This window comes from Pseudonaja textilis, chromosome 5 (assembly GCF_049901715.1).
Source record: "Pseudonaja textilis isolate UNSWEBS1 chromosome 5, rPseTex1.2, whole genome shotgun sequence".
In the NCBI taxonomy this organism is placed as follows: domain Eukaryota; kingdom Metazoa; phylum Chordata; class Lepidosauria; order Squamata; family Elapidae; genus Pseudonaja; species Pseudonaja textilis.
In genome coordinates this window covers 59,366,591-59,381,933 of record NC_141994.1, presented here as the reverse complement: position 1 = coordinate 59,381,933, position 15,343 = coordinate 59,366,591, and the positions used below count along the sequence as shown (strand labels likewise).

At 42.3% G+C, this 15,343-nt stretch overlaps 1 protein-coding gene across 1 annotated transcript in view; it reads right to left on the bottom strand.

Moving 5' to 3' along the window:
* Positions 1-15,343, bottom strand: part of DDX11 (DEAD/H-box helicase 11) — a 37,010-nt gene that overhangs the window by 13,299 nt on the left and 8,368 nt on the right. The window contains exons 9-17 of the mRNA XM_026697795.2: positions 14,037-14,245; positions 13,097-13,249; positions 11,927-11,973; positions 9,645-9,724; positions 5,285-5,329; positions 5,037-5,104; positions 4,413-4,451; positions 3,130-3,241; positions 905-1,039 (exon numbers count right to left, since the gene is read on the bottom strand). Coding sequence (XP_026553580.1) covers positions 905-1,039; positions 3,130-3,241; positions 4,413-4,451; positions 5,037-5,104; positions 5,285-5,329; positions 9,645-9,724; positions 11,927-11,973; positions 13,097-13,249; positions 14,037-14,245 — 888 coding nt within the window. The remainder of the gene's footprint in view (positions 1-904; positions 1,040-3,129; positions 3,242-4,412; positions 4,452-5,036; positions 5,105-5,284; positions 5,330-9,644; positions 9,725-11,926; positions 11,974-13,096; positions 13,250-14,036; positions 14,246-15,343) is intronic.

The following is a 15,343-nucleotide window of genomic DNA, read 5'->3' as shown; positions in this document are numbered from 1 at the left end:
TGCACTAATTTAGCAACACCTGGAGAATAATATTTCCACAATTCAAACTGCAATCGAATTGTTTAGGTAAGTGCTTCTATGAAAAAGCATCAAGTGTTTACATAAATATGGAATTTTTTTTCTTTTCTTTTTTGCTTTCAGATGCTTCCTCCAGGAAAGGCATCTGGGGAGATATAGACAGATCTCACTTAATGACTGCCCTGTTTAGCGACTGTTCAAATCACAATGGCCTTGAGAAAGGTACTTTGTAAGATAGAGGAGCGGTTTTAAAAAATCTGATAAATAAATAAAAGTAAATTAACTTTACAACCAGTCTTTACATTTATAACAACTCCAGCATCCCAAAATCATATAATTGCTATCTGTGTGCTTCACAACCAGCTTCCAACAAGCAGAATCAATAGAGAAGCTGGCAATCAAATCACAAGCCACAGACCCATGATAGACAGCTGTAGTGGCGCAGTGGTTAAAATGCAGTACTGCAGGCTATTTCTGCTGACTGCCGAGTTCGATCCTCACTGGCTCAAGGTTGACTCAGCCTTCCATCCTTCCGAGGTCAGTAAAATGAGGATCCAGATTGTTGGCGGGTAATATGCCGACTCTGTAAACGGCTTAGAGGGCTGTAAAGCACCGTAAAGCGGTATATAGTCTAAGTGCTATTTCTATTGCTATCTCTCACTTAATCCTGAGCAACTTACTTAATGGCCTCATGGGAAATAACATTATAAGCCCGCCGCAATCACGCCAAGTTCTGTTTGGTGACCCCGTTGCTTAGTGATGGAGTTGCCAATCCCATGATCGCTAAATAAGGACTACGTATAATGGAATGACCTTGAAATAATTCAATATATATACAAATGCACTTATTTTTAAATAAAGTAAATCAAAGCCGCATATAAAATACCTTGCCTGCTGAGAATGACTCTCCCATCTTGGTTTGCATTTGTGAGCGCGGCTAGGAAACTCTCGATGTGCATGAGTGGAGATGCCATTTTGGGGTGGTCGTCCTCACCTTCTCCGGGAGAACTTTGCAGAGCCCCTGCAGATCAAAAATCAAGTTCTCGTTTGGTAAGGCAACTTCTCCCCTATGAAAGATCATCTCCCAATTCCTCATTTCAATAAGCATACAAGTAGCATGTTCAATTTATTTTCATTTGGAGCAGTGGTGGGATTCAAAACTGTTTACTATCCGTTCTGTGGGCATCGCTTGATCGGTGTGGCTTGGTGGGCGTGGCAGGGGAAGGATACTGCAAAATCTCCATTCCCTCCCTGCCGGTCAGAGGTGGTATTTGCCAGTTCTCCGAATTATTCAAAATTTCTGTTACTGGTTCTCCAGAATTGGTCAGAACCTGTTGAATACCCACCTCTGATTGGAGCTATTATCAACCCTGAAATGAACCTGGCTGAGGCCATCTTTGGAGGCTTCAGGGTTGCCACACAGCAGTGGGAGGGAGAGAAATAGCTAGATGGGGTTTTGTAGCCAAAACAATAAAGTTTTTCTGTGGAAACCAAGGACATTCTCACAGGTGGCTGGCCAGAGGACTGAAGTAACCAAGTAACAGGCCAGAACCTGGATTGGACAGCGTGACCAGTGACTTGGGGGAAGGGGGAAACTTTTACTTTTAATTAAGTTAAAGCCATGGAAACTTTTAGAGTTGGCTTTCACCAGTTGTGCCAATATGATGTAACCTATAAAACTGTTCTTTGAGGAATTTGCCTGCCTCGGAGTTCTACTTTCTATGGGTTAATAGAGAAAAGGCTTCCAATGAGTCATTTTTGCCAAAGAATGCATTCTTGTTCCAGAACAATTTATCAAGGCAACAATGACATATGGCTCATAGATAGGCCCTCAATCTTGCAAAAATTGTATTATTGTAACGAGAAAAGTCAAACTCTGATTCTTCATCGACTTTCAAGAGACAGGTAGAGAAATGGCTTTTCTATGTATTATTTACATTATTAAAAATATTATTTATATCTTCGTCATTTTATCTATTATTTTCCATTCTTCTAATGCAAAATAATGTTTGTCCTAAGACACAACTCCGCATGAAGTTGTGCAAATACATGGAATGTGCTACTTACACTAAAATGAAGAGAAAGAACCCAAGAACAGGGGAGCTCCATAGGCCCACTTGTTTCCAAACCTACTGAAACATCATTACAGGTAGTCCTCAACTTACGAATGTTAACTAAAAAGATACTCCTTTGGGCTTTTTAGCTGCCAGCAGAAAGGGAGTGGGGAAGAACAGAGCATTCTTCAAGTGCCCTAGATCAAGGGTCTTCAAACTTGGCAAGTTTAAGACTTGTGGACTTCAACTCCCAGAATTCCTGAGCTAACATGACTGGAGGAGGAATTCTGGGAGTTGAAGTCCACAAGTCTTAAAACTGTCAAGTTTGAAGACCCCTGGCCTAGATAATTGCCCTGGCAGCCCAAAGTTGTCGGAGCACAAGAATATTACGGGAGAGCATGATTGATGACTCTTGGCTATGGATGTTTCCCATTGGAGAATATACATCCAGGGGGTGGGGGGAAGTCCAGGGTCAAGCGGAAAATGAATGATGTTTCTTAGTGTCGGCTGCACCCAGGTAACGCCAACATGGCCACTTCTAATAAATCCATTTTCTTTTCTCCGAGAGATTTATGATTTGAATGGGGGTGGATTTGTTGGAGTCCTCACAATGACCACAACGGAGTCCACAATTTCTCTTGTTAAGTGAAACATTTGTTAAGTGAAGTTCTGCTCCATTTTACGACTTTTCTTGCCGCAACTGTTAAGTGAACCGCTGCAGTTGATAAGTTAGTAACCCAGGTTGTTAAGTGTATCTGGCTTCCCCCATTGACGTTGCTTGTCAGAAGGTGACCTGGGGATACAGCAACTGTCATAAATAGGAACCAGTTGCCAAGCCTCTGAATTTTGATCACATGATCATGGGAAGGCTACAACGGTCGTAACTGTGAAAAACGCTCGTAAGTCACCTTGTTTCAGTGCCGTTGTAACTTTGAACGGTCACTAAATGAATTGTTGTTAAGATTGAGGATTGCTTGTATTTTTCTGTCTTGCCTCTGCCAGCTCTCTTCCTTCCAATTCTGAACACTGCCAAAAATTGCTTGGTGGCCAAACTCACCTTCTTTTTCTGGCCTCTTGTTCAAGGTTTGCAAAAAGTTCTGCAAACCAGACAACTTTGGGTCGTCTTTCCTGGTTTTGAAAACTCCGTATCGTTCCACAAATCCTAAGAGCTGCAAGACAGGAAAAAGACCAGAAAATATTATTGAAATATTGTCTGTAAACTTTTCCCTGTTCACTAATCATTCCTGAAAAGGCAGGAAAGAGGAAAACATTCAGAAAATCTGTCTTCCCAAGGGAGATTAACACACATACCCCAGAGACCATGAAGAGACTCATGTTGGTTTATAAATGGTCACACAGGTAGTTCTTAACTTAAAACCATTCATTTAGTGACCATTCAAAGTTACAATGGCACTGAGAAAAGTGACATGACATTTTTTACTCTTAAGAGAGCCACAGTGGCACAGTGCTTAGAGTGCAGTAAGTGCAGGCTACTTCTGCTGACTGCCGGCTGCCTACATTTTGGCAGTTCGAATCTCACCAGGCTCAAGGTTGATTCAGCCTTCCATCCTTCCAAGGTGGGTAAAATGAGGACCCAGATTGTTGGGGGCAATAGGCTGACTCTGTAAACCGCTTAGAGAGGGCTGTAAAAGCACTGTGAAGCGGTATATAAGTCTAAGTCCTCTTGCTATTACAGCTATTGAAGAATTCCTGTGCCCAAGTGATCAAAATTCAGATGCTTGGCAACTGACTCATATTTATGACGGCTGTAGTGTTCTGAGATCATGTGATCACTTTTTACAACCTCCTGACAAGCTAAGTCAATGGGGAAGCAAGATTCAATTATCAACTGTATTATTGATGTAACAACTGCAGCAGTTAACTTAACAACTGTGGTGAAAAAGGCCATAAAATGAGCAAAACTTAATAAATGTCTTGCTTAGCAACATGCTAGACTCAAATGTGGTTGTAAGTTGAGGACTACCTGTACTCCGTAAATTTGATTTAATTCAATATATTTGGCTTACCTTTAAATTATAATTATTTTCCTACCATAGATTTAATATATATTCCCTTCCACTCAATAAAAGTTACAGTAAGGTAACATGGTTTGAAAAATTGGGGGAGCCATATCCCAACCATTCACAAGCCCCACACGGTTCATTCTTGCACCTCTGCATAGGAAATAGCTAACCAGGTTAATCCAATTGGTCCGACTCAATCTAAGGCAACTTGCTATGTTCTCACATCCCATGGAAAATTCCTGAAAGCAGACCCCCCCAAAAAAGGCATCTGAAGGGCACGGAACCAGAATTTTATTCTGATCTGTTGATGCACTACCTTCTTGCTGATGCAACTTTTCTCACAGTAACGCTGCACCTGTTGAAGAGAGAGAACATGCATATTAAAAGGTTCCTAGTTGTCTTAACAGGTTATCTCCAGTTTCAGCCTTCTTTGCCAGATTATCACGATTTATCATTCAATCTACACCTTTTAGAACAGGAGTGTCAAACTCACGGCCCGTGGGCCGGATGCAGCACCCTGGGTGCTTAATATCTGGCCTGAATGGATACCCTGGGAACAGCGAAGGACCGGCCTGCAGTGCCTCTGCCAGCAAAAACGGAGCTCAGGAGGGCTCTGGGTGGCCCTCCCAAGCTTCTATTAGGTGAATCTCGTGCAGTTGCAACATCTTGCGGTCACACGATCACCACTTGCGATTTTCTGCCAGCCTCCCCATTGACTTGCTTGTTCAAAGCTGACAGTGGGGATTATGTGACTTGCAGGACCTTGTAATTGTTGTAATTCATGTGACTGTGGGGACCCTACAACGGCCGTATTTATGAGGACCTATCATAGTTGTTCTTCCTAGCCCAAATCTCCCTAATTCAGCCCCATCCTTAACTTGGAACAGTTTTGGCTCCCTGCCAAATTCTAAACTTTGGTGCAAGTCAGGCAGTTCTTTACCTTGAAGAGATTGATGTTGTCAACTTGACACTGGAACAGAAAGTCATTGATGGATTTCAGCTGCACCCCTTGGAGAGAGAGAGAGAGAGAGAGAGAGAGGGTGGCAACAAGCAATAACGGGAAAAAATCTGGTTTGCTTACACCAGATAAAGACATGTTTTTCAGATCTGTACAATCATCTTCTTAAGCCCCATGCTGGCCAAACCGTGACAATTTACCCATTTTCTAGAGTCACACCCACAACGTACCTCCTTCTGGTATGCTCTGCGCATTTGGATTCTGATTTACATTTCCTGGAGAACATGAAAAGCAGACCAACAATGATTATGAAATTATTTCCACGTGACATTGTAGGCTAAACTACATATCACTATGGGCTACACAACTGAGCCCCAAATGTCCGTTGCTAAACGGGATAGTTGTTAAGTGAGTTTTTTGCCCCATTTGGCAACCTTTCTTTCCACAGTTGTTAAGTGAATCACTGCAGATATTGAGTAATACGGTTGTTAAATTGAATCTGGCTTCCCCATTGACTTTGCTAGTCAAAAGGTTGCAAAGGGGGAATCACATGACCCTGGGACATATAAATTGCCAAGCGTCTGAATTTTGATCATGTGATCATGGAGATGCTTCGGTGGTCCTAAGTGCTGGAAAGAATCATAAGTCACTTTTTTTTCAGTGGCTTTGTAACTTCAAACAGTCACTAAATGAACTGTTATAAGTTGAGGCCTAACTGTACTATATAGGACAGGGGTCTCCAACCTTGGCAACTTTTAAGACTTCTGGACTTCAACTCCCAGAATTCTTCAGCCAGCTTTGCTGAGAGTTGAAGTCCACAAGTCTTAAAAGTTGCCAAGGTTGGAGACCCCTGTCCTATAGGATATCCTACGTATAATATAGAATAGTAACACTTTGTTGCTCAGCAATTAGCTCACATTCCACATAGGAACTTCCTTTTTTAAAAATAAATTCTTCTACTGGCTCCAATGAAGAACTTTTCAATGCAAATGGGAAAGCTTTGATCAGAAATGGGTCTGAATGTATTTCTATTGATGTCAGCAAAAATAAAAGGGCAACTGCAATGCTGCATGTCTATGGATACTTCTCAGTCATGGGTTGTCTCCAAGCTGCTTTATTTCAAAAGGCAATTGGACTTGGGGGTTTTTTTCTGGTGCAATGCTGATTATTTAATGCATTGTTTTACTTTGCATCCACCCTAATCTAGTAGCACCCTACCCCATTCCCAAAGCCGTGATTTCGTACAAGACTCTTAAACTGGTTGCTGAAATAATCCATTTTCCAAATTTACATACAAGTAGTTACAATGAACTGATGGCATGTGTCCCCATCGCTTAGCAACAGCAACCCAGAGAGTCCTGATTGTCATTATGACCCCAAGATACAAGGGTTGTTATGTGGGAAGCAAAGCGTCCCAAGAGTGCAGGGATGCATACTTGGAAACCGCTTCTGGACTTTGTGTTTGAGGTACAAAAAAAATAAAACACTGATTTTTGGGTTTTACCTATTAGATTTATTGTTATAGAAATGTCCAGTTTCGGCAATTAGAGAACAAGAAGAAAAAGATTATTATAAAATTTGGAATCTATTTTATGAATGATTGGATAGAAGAATTGAATTATATAAGTATAGCATAACATATTGTTACTGATAAATAGATGAGTTAGACAGAGTAAGAAAATGAACTTGAAATATATTATTGAAAGTTAAAGACTTAAAAGTTAAGGAAAATAGAATAAGTGACATATGTGATATAAAATATTGATAAGAACAATTAGACGGACACAATCAGAAGCCTGATGATAGCAGATGAGATTCTGCCAAAACGTTGCTACAACTTTAAAAGCACAACTACAATGACGTGGGAAAATACCCGAACAAAGCTGAATGCCGAACAATTATAAATATATACAAGTTAAATATATATGATATTATTTTGTCCACGAAGAAATATGTACTCAACTGTGGAATAGAAAGGTTTTATGTTTGTTTTTGTTGTTGTGATAAAAATAAAAAACTTTTATTTTAAAAAAAGAAAAGAAATGGCCAATTTAAACTATTACGTAAAAGTAAAAAGTTGAGGTTTGCTGTTAATGCCTTATTCTACTGCACCAAACACAGTCAGAAGTCGATGCCTTTTCTTTCTTCTTCTTTTCTTTCCCACACTTTTCTCTTTCCTTTTCCCTTCTCTATTTTCCCATTATTCCCTTTTGTATTTTCTTTGTATGCTATATTATAAACTAATAAAAACTGTGGGGTCTTTTTTAAAGACTACAGGGATACAGAAGGCCCTTGGGAGGTTCAGCACAGGCTAAACTGAAATTAGTGTTGTCGTACTGATGTCCAACACAAACTCAGGGATGCCAGGAAAAAGAGGGTGCACCTTGTGCACATGTGAGCAGAGGCATACCAGGGAAATAGAACATGGGGAGTATGTGTGTGCCAATGCAGGGAGGGGCAGGGAAGAAGGATGCTGATGTGTGTGTGTGTGTGTGTGTGTGTGTGTGTGTGAGAGAGAGAGAGAGAGAGAGAGAAACAGTGAGAGATGGCGAGACAGAGAGAGAGACACAGAGAAAGAGAGACAGAAAGAGACATTGAGGCAGAGAGAGAGACAGAGAGAGACAGAGAGGCAGAGAAAGAGAGAGAGACAGAGATAGAAAGAGACAGCGAGAGAGAGACAGAGACAGAAAGAGACAGTGAGAGAGACAGAGAGAGAGACAGAGAGAGAGAGGCAGAGAGAGAGACAGAGAGAGGGGAGGGCAGAGAGAGACAGAGAGAGAGAAGGAAAGAGAGAGAGAGAGAGAGAGACAGAAAGAAACAGCGAGAGACAGTGAGACACAGAGAGAGAGACAAAGAGAGACAGAGAGAGAGAGGCAGAGAGAGAGAGAGACAGAGAGCACACGAGTGATGAGGAGGAAGACTTACCCTAGCAACTTGTGACCTTTCCTGCCAACTTCACCTTTGATTTTGCTTCTGGGAAGTTCGCAAAGTATGTCAGCAATGGAATCATGTGACTGTGGGATGCTGCAACCAGTTGTAGGTCCAGGCTAGTTACCAACCACCCAAATTTTGTGCACCTAACTGCGAGGGTTCTACAATGGCCAAACTTTGAGACCCAGATGAAAGTTCCTTGTTTTAATGCCACTGTAACTTCGAACAGTTGCTGAACAAATAATAACTTAACTATCTGTAATCCATCGACTCAAGCTATCAAACAGGATAACTTTGAAGAAAGAAAAAAGAACAACATAGTGCTTGTAAAAATGAAGCACTAGGTTTAACTGACTTAGTGAAGCAAGTTATATGAATCCAGCCAAAGAATACATAGTAGAAATCAACTGTAGGTTTTTGGCCAGTAAGCAACTATACAACCACGTTACATTTTAGTCTTTTTTTGTTTTTAACATAACATCATCCCCTAAGAGAGAAGTACTCTTTTTCTGCTATGTTAATTCAAACTTACACTTCAAATAGTTTCCAATTTGCTTGTAATTATGTTTATTGCATTGGTACATGCATTTTAAAAAAAATTAAAACAAGCAATTTAGACTTTGAGTATATTAAGCTGGTAGCAAGATCTGTAAACATGCAAGACTAATGCAATTATAAAGCATCTATCCAGAGCACAAGTATACACCTGAGGACAAACTAGGCATCAGAAGGCAAGCAGTAATTCCATTACAGCATTGCTTAAAATCAGAATTTCATTCTTCATTTGCTTTGTGTTTGTGTATCTATTCTGTTTGGGATGAGCAAAAATGGAAGGAGACAAAGACTTGTTGGAGAAATTAAAGATGGTAGTGATCAAAGGAAGATTGGCTTGGAGGGGAAGAGACAAAACAGGGTTGCTGAAACCCTGTTTTGTTTTTGGAGAATCTACTGCATTTCCCAAAGACAGAACGATATCCCTCCAGTCCATAGAATGTCAAATTAATTGTTACGTTCTTTGATGCAAGTCTGCCATATAAACAATGGAAATTGAGCTTGGTGGGACATTCCCCTGCAGAAGGTATCTGTGATCACTGGGGGTGGGGGGATACAAAACAAACACAGTCACAGAAAACAGGTGAAGCCCCTTTTATTCCTTCACTTTGCTTCCAAGCTCCAACTATCCTTGAGGGAAGACAATAAACTCCCACACAAGCAGTTACAACCCAAACCAGGCAAGTTAAGGGCTGGAGGACGTCCACAGATAACACACACTGGGAAGGACACCAAACTCAGAGAGGAACCATAAACTGGAGATATTTCCACGCTTTGTTTCCAGCATTCGCCCGTACGCATGTCCGACCTCTTATCCAGTTGTCACAGCTGCAGCCCATGAAGAGGATCAAAGCCCTCTCCTCTCAAGTAGACCACATCTCTCCCTCATCCTCTCCTCCCTGCGTGCCCTAAAATGGAGAGGGGATTGGCCTGGATCCTCCTCTGATTGCTCAGCCAGCCTCTGCCCTTCCCCAGCCTCCTCCACAACCTCCGGAGCCCCACTTCCACACCCTGTCAGCTGTTCCCTCTCTCCCTCAGAGTCAGTCTCCAACAGGAGCATGACAGTAGCCGGAATTGGAAAGAAGATATTTGGAACTCTGTTCTTACCTCCCAGGACAGCCACAAACCTCTCCAGCAAAAACAAAATCTGTTTAATGTACATCAAATTCTTGGCCTTCAAGCGTTTCCTAAAACAGATCAGATGATATATGAGTGCGCAAGGGTAACACAACACAAGACAGCCAGGCTGAGCTTAAGAATATAACTGTTAAGGCCCACAGAAGGAATGGTGTGAATGGTGTGAAACAAAGAACATATGTAGCCCTATACCCAGAGGGTTGGCATTTGAATTTCTTTGCCATAGAGAGTTTTTTCAGCAAAGACATCAATAATCAACTTTCTGCTATGAGAGGTTTAAGAAGATAAGCTTTGCATCAGAACTTCCCTATTGTCTCGACCACAGCTACATAACTCAATGGATGGGAATGAGACCACACGGAGACCTTAAAAATAATGATGTGTCGCAAAGGAATAACTGTCATGACAAACAATGGCTGGTGGTGTGGCAGCAGCCCTGGAGCTGGTAGTGTTGGTGAGACCTGGCGGCACTGGAAGGGCCTTGACAAGCACGTTTTTAGGACAGAGGTGGCTGTGGAAAACTAAGTGGCAGCAGCCACATTTAGTGGCAATGGATTTAGTTCAGTTTTCAGAAAATGGCAGGCTGCACAAGGCTGTTCTGCAGGCTATAGGGAGCCGTGAACTACATTTATGGATTATTTGTAGAAGTAGTCCTCAATTTGCGACCATAGATCAGCCCAAAATTTCTGTGGCTAAGCGAAACAGTTATTGAGTTTTAAACAACCTTTCTTGCCACAGTTGTTAAGTAAATCACTTCAGTTGTTCAGTTAGTAACCCGGTTGTAAAGTGAATCTGCCTTCTTCATTGACTTTGCTTATGTCAGAAAGTCGCAAAGGGGGAATCACGTGATTCTGAGGCACTGCAGCCGTCATAAACAAGAGACAGTTTCCAAGGATCTGAATTTTGATCACTTGAACATGTGGATGCTGCAAATGGTAGTAAATGTGAAATAAGGCGACAAGTCTGTTTGTAACTTTGAATGGTCATTAAACAAAAGATTGTAAGATGAGGACTACCGGTATTTCATATTTCTAGCCCAGGGGTCAACAATGTTTTGGACCTCAGAGACCACCAAACTTATAATTTTAAATCCCGAGGACCAGAGACCCTGGGAAAATCCCCCCTAAAAGTCTGCAGGAAAATTCCCCACCCCATTTTCCTACCAACTGATCATTCTTTATTTGGGATCGCAGGATACCGTCTCCAGCTCCATTCTTGGGGGGCGGGGGAGGGAGAGAGAGAGAGAGAGACAGAGACTTTTGGCTTCATGCAAGGAAAGCAGCAGAAGTCTTTCTTTCTCTCCCCAAACTCCACCAGAAATGAGTCTTTGCCGGCGTAGCCTCTTGGAGCAGGAGGCCTTGCAGGATCCCAAAGACTCATTTCTGGCAGAGTTTGAGGGAGAGAAAGACAGACTTTTGCTGCTTTCCTTGCATGAAGCCAAAAGCAGAAGAAGAAAGAAGTGGAAAGAAGCAGCCTGGTGGCCAGGCCAGGTGCATTGGGTTAGTGGGGCAAGTTCCCCCCTCCGCCCTTTCCCCCCCTCCCCTCACTACCTCAATGCAAGCGATGCAAGCCTTGTGTTCCCACAGGCCATGTGGGCGGCGCAGCCTTGTTCCCGCGCAGCAGGATTGCTTTGGGGGTGACATTTCTCTGCGGACCACCCAAATTTTCTCGCAGACCACCAGTGTTCCCCAGCCCACTGGTTGGCAACCACTGTTCTAGCCTATATGGGTAGTCCTCTATTTAGGACTGGTTGCTTAACAACCATTCGAAGCTATGATAATACTTCCTGGGGGTACTTATGACCTGGTTCCAAAGATCCAATCATGTACGACCACGTGCAAGCATCCTGCAGTCACATGATTATGTTTTATTATGGTTTTGGTGAAAATCAGCATTTTTGATGAAAACTGGCCCATAGCCAACTAGTGATTAGTTTAATGACTGTCACTTCATGACTTCCCCCCAAAAGGTCATAAAGTTGGGTCAGTTTGAGCCATTTTAGAACTATCTTGACTCACCACTACGATGGGCATGGTCCATTATGGTCATAAGTCAAGGACTATCTGTACCTGTTGTGCAGGTCCAATCTAGACCATGAAACTACTTGCTATGGGTGCTTCTCCTCCTGTCCATTCAAGAGTGGAAAGTTAGAAATTGCTAGGTGGTTTGTAGCAAAGTTCAATTTGCCATTGTATGCAAACTTGGCCAACTCACATTTCCACAAACCGGAACCTCGAGTCGCAAACACTCACCTGTATCGTTCCATGTACTGAAGTAGCTGGGAGTGGGCGTGGCACAGCTAAAAACAGATATAAAACGTAAGACAATATTGAGGTTTATCCTGACCAGCATCGTTTTGCCCAAAAGGCTTCTGAGAAGCCCACAAATAAGACATGTAGTGACATAATTCCCTCTGTGTGTTATGTTAACCAGTAAGGATGGTTCATTCTCCAAGCTTGTGGGCTGGTTTCCAAACGTTTCATTACCAGGCTAGGTAACGTCTTCAGTGGAGCTTAGGGGATGTCAGTGTCAGTATTCTTCTCTTTATAAGGGCTTGGTGTGGCCAATAGGTCTTGTGATGAGGAAATCATGTCTTGTGATAGGTCACGTGTGGGTTGCATCAAGTGAGGCTCTTGTGATAAGCCTTGTGATGACCCGGGAAGCAGCAAACACATAATAAATTCCCAAATGTAAATAAATTTCCTTTAATGCCTCCAACTTGACCTCACTGTTCAATTGTTCACAGTTGGAGATTAAACTCTTTCCAAAATAGTCTCCGAAAGAAAGAAATACAGTCCAAACTCAAAGAACAGATAACGGAGAAATAAAAAAACAAAACAAACCACACTGAAGGAATTTCTGACAGACGAGGATAATTAATTACAAACTTCAAGAAGATAACAAGGCACAGTCTGTTGGAAGAACGCCAACCAAGATAAACCTCAGCCAGAAATAAAACACGCTTTGCCTCCTTTATAACTATTTCCCCCAGCTGCAGCCAATGAGGGGGATCATGGCCACTTCCTCTCCCATAAGCCACATTGTTCCTTTCTCCGTTCCTCCCTTGTGCCCTAGGATGAAGAGGGGATGGGCCTGGATCTTCCTCTGACTGCCCAGCCGGTCTCTGCCCTTCCCCAGCCTCCTCCACAACCTCTGGGGCCACACTTCCACTCCCTGTCGGCTGTTCCTCCTCTCCCTTGGAGTCAGTCTCCAACAGGGGCATTACAAGCGAGGGTCATTGGGAGGTGAAGTGCTGATTGTGGGTGTGTGGTTGTTGTGGCCCGTATTCAGGGACATCCACCTCAGAGATTGGGAGTAATTTACTGGTTTCTTACAAAAGCCTGACATGGATGGCTGTAGGCAAAGAGACCACAACAAGAAAGCTGCAGGTAGTAACGGAGAGGCCCTTAGGCCTGACTCACCTGTGAGCCTGTCACCTGAGTGCTGTAGATGGAAGCAATGGTATCAATCAGATTGTGAGCTTCATCAATTATCACTACCTGATCCTTCAGCTGGATCCCAGATGCCCTTCGGGTAGCTTCATGCAGAAGCATTTGGTATGGCAGCACTACCAACTGCGGGACAGACAGAGGCATTCATTCAACGAGAAGTCCACCACGCTAATCTTTATCTTCAGAACAGATTTTTGGGAGAATCTGTTTATATATTTCTCTTCACATGTAGACTATGAGTGAGTTGGGTCTTATCTATTCAATCTTATTTGTTAGATTTTATATTTCACCATTTTTCTGTTCAAAGGGGCATATATTGTTCCAAGTCTACAAAGTAGGCTAACCTGGAAAATAATCATGGGTTCAAAATCACCCTGTTTCTTAGCTAAAGTTCATGTTGAATCCATCCATATCTATCTATCTATCTATCTATCTGTCTGTCTGTCTGTCTATCTACCTATCCATCCATCCATATATACATCCATCCATCCCTATCTATCATCTAGCTAGTAGCTAGCTGGCTAGGTATTAAATTTATTTGCAGCCCATCTTGCCAGGGGCTATCTGTGCAGCTTATAACAATAAAATGGGGGAAATGATTAAAAAAATAGTGAAGGAATAACACAATAAGAAATAAACAATGAAAATACAATATTGTGAAATTAAAAGCTGAGGAGATATTGATATTGATATCATATTGTATTTATAGACCACCCATCTCTGTCATGGAGCAGCTCTATAATCTATCTACCACTTGAGGCTGATCAACATTTTGAGGCATGAAAAAGCACCAGCCTAATCATCCCGGAGTGATTTAGCAAAAGGACACACAAGGCTACACACAAAGAAAATGAGGCCATCTGTTTCCAGACATCAGCAAAGCTTCAAGAGAAGATCCACAAATGTGTACCTGAGCAGCTGGGATGGCATATCGGCTTCCATAATAAGGGCAGGCCTTCATTTCTTTTCCCAGGGAAACCAGCTGCTCTATATCTTTCACTTCTACCAGCACTTCGTCCCGAAGCAGCTGCAGAGACTCATAGGAGTTAAATGGACACACCGTTCGGCTCACACGTCGTCTCTTCTTCACCTCGGCTGTCTCTGCTCCTGTATTCTTTTCTGAAGGCAAATCATCCGAGGGGAAAAAATTTTCAGAGCCCTATGGCACATTGTTAAAGACAGCATTGTGATCGGTGTCCTTTATTCCCAACTGAGATATTGTATGGTTTACGCCACAAATCCCACCAGCCTCACTCAGGCTTCAGGGTGTTTCTGTGATACCATGCACACTTTTTTGTTTGCTTGTCCTTTTTCCCAGTACAGTTCCTACTCTTTGACTTGCAACCACGATTGAGCCCAAATTTTCTGTTGAGACAGGCGTTAAGTGAGTTTTGCCCCAGTTTAGTCGTTCTTGCCACAGTTGCTAAATGAATCAGTGCAACTGTTAATCATTAGCAATAGCACTTATATACCGCTTTACAGTACTTTATAGCCCTCTCTAAGTGGTTTACAGAATCAACATATTGCCCTCTACAAGCTTGGCTCCTCAGTTTACCGACCACGGAGGATGGAAGACTGAGTCAACCTTGAGCCAGTGAGAATCGAACTGTGGCAGTGAGCAGAATTAGCCTGCAATACTGCATTCTGACCACTGGACCACCATGGCTCCTAATAACACCGTTAAGTGAACCTGGCTTCCTATTTTGTCAGAAGGTTGCAAAAGGTGATCCCAGAACCCAAGACACTGTAACTGTCATAAATGTGAGTCAGTTGCCAAGCTTCTGAAGGTGACTGTAGGGATAAAAACCAAAGTCAATAGACCTGACTGTGATTGCCTTTGAAGCATTGCTAAATACAATGCAATCATTATTACTCTCTGTATGAAGGGTGTCAGGGCACCCCAACTCTAAAAACAGCTAAAATTGTGACTCGTAAGAACGGTGGGTGTTCTTGCATAACGTCTCATGAGAGTTGAGGTTTTTAATTAAAAAAACTAATTAAAAAAAATATTTTCATAGTGCTCCTGACACTGCGTGAGATCAAATACCAGTGCATCGGGGTGTACAAAAGCTTCCTTTCAAATTGGTTCATGCACAAAACATTCCATTTCAAGCATGAAATTACTGTATTGAGTAGAAAAATTGACTGTTCCAAGAATTTCGGAAGAGTTTTGCATCCAAACAGTTTTCTTTCAATGCAACACTCTGTTTTATACTA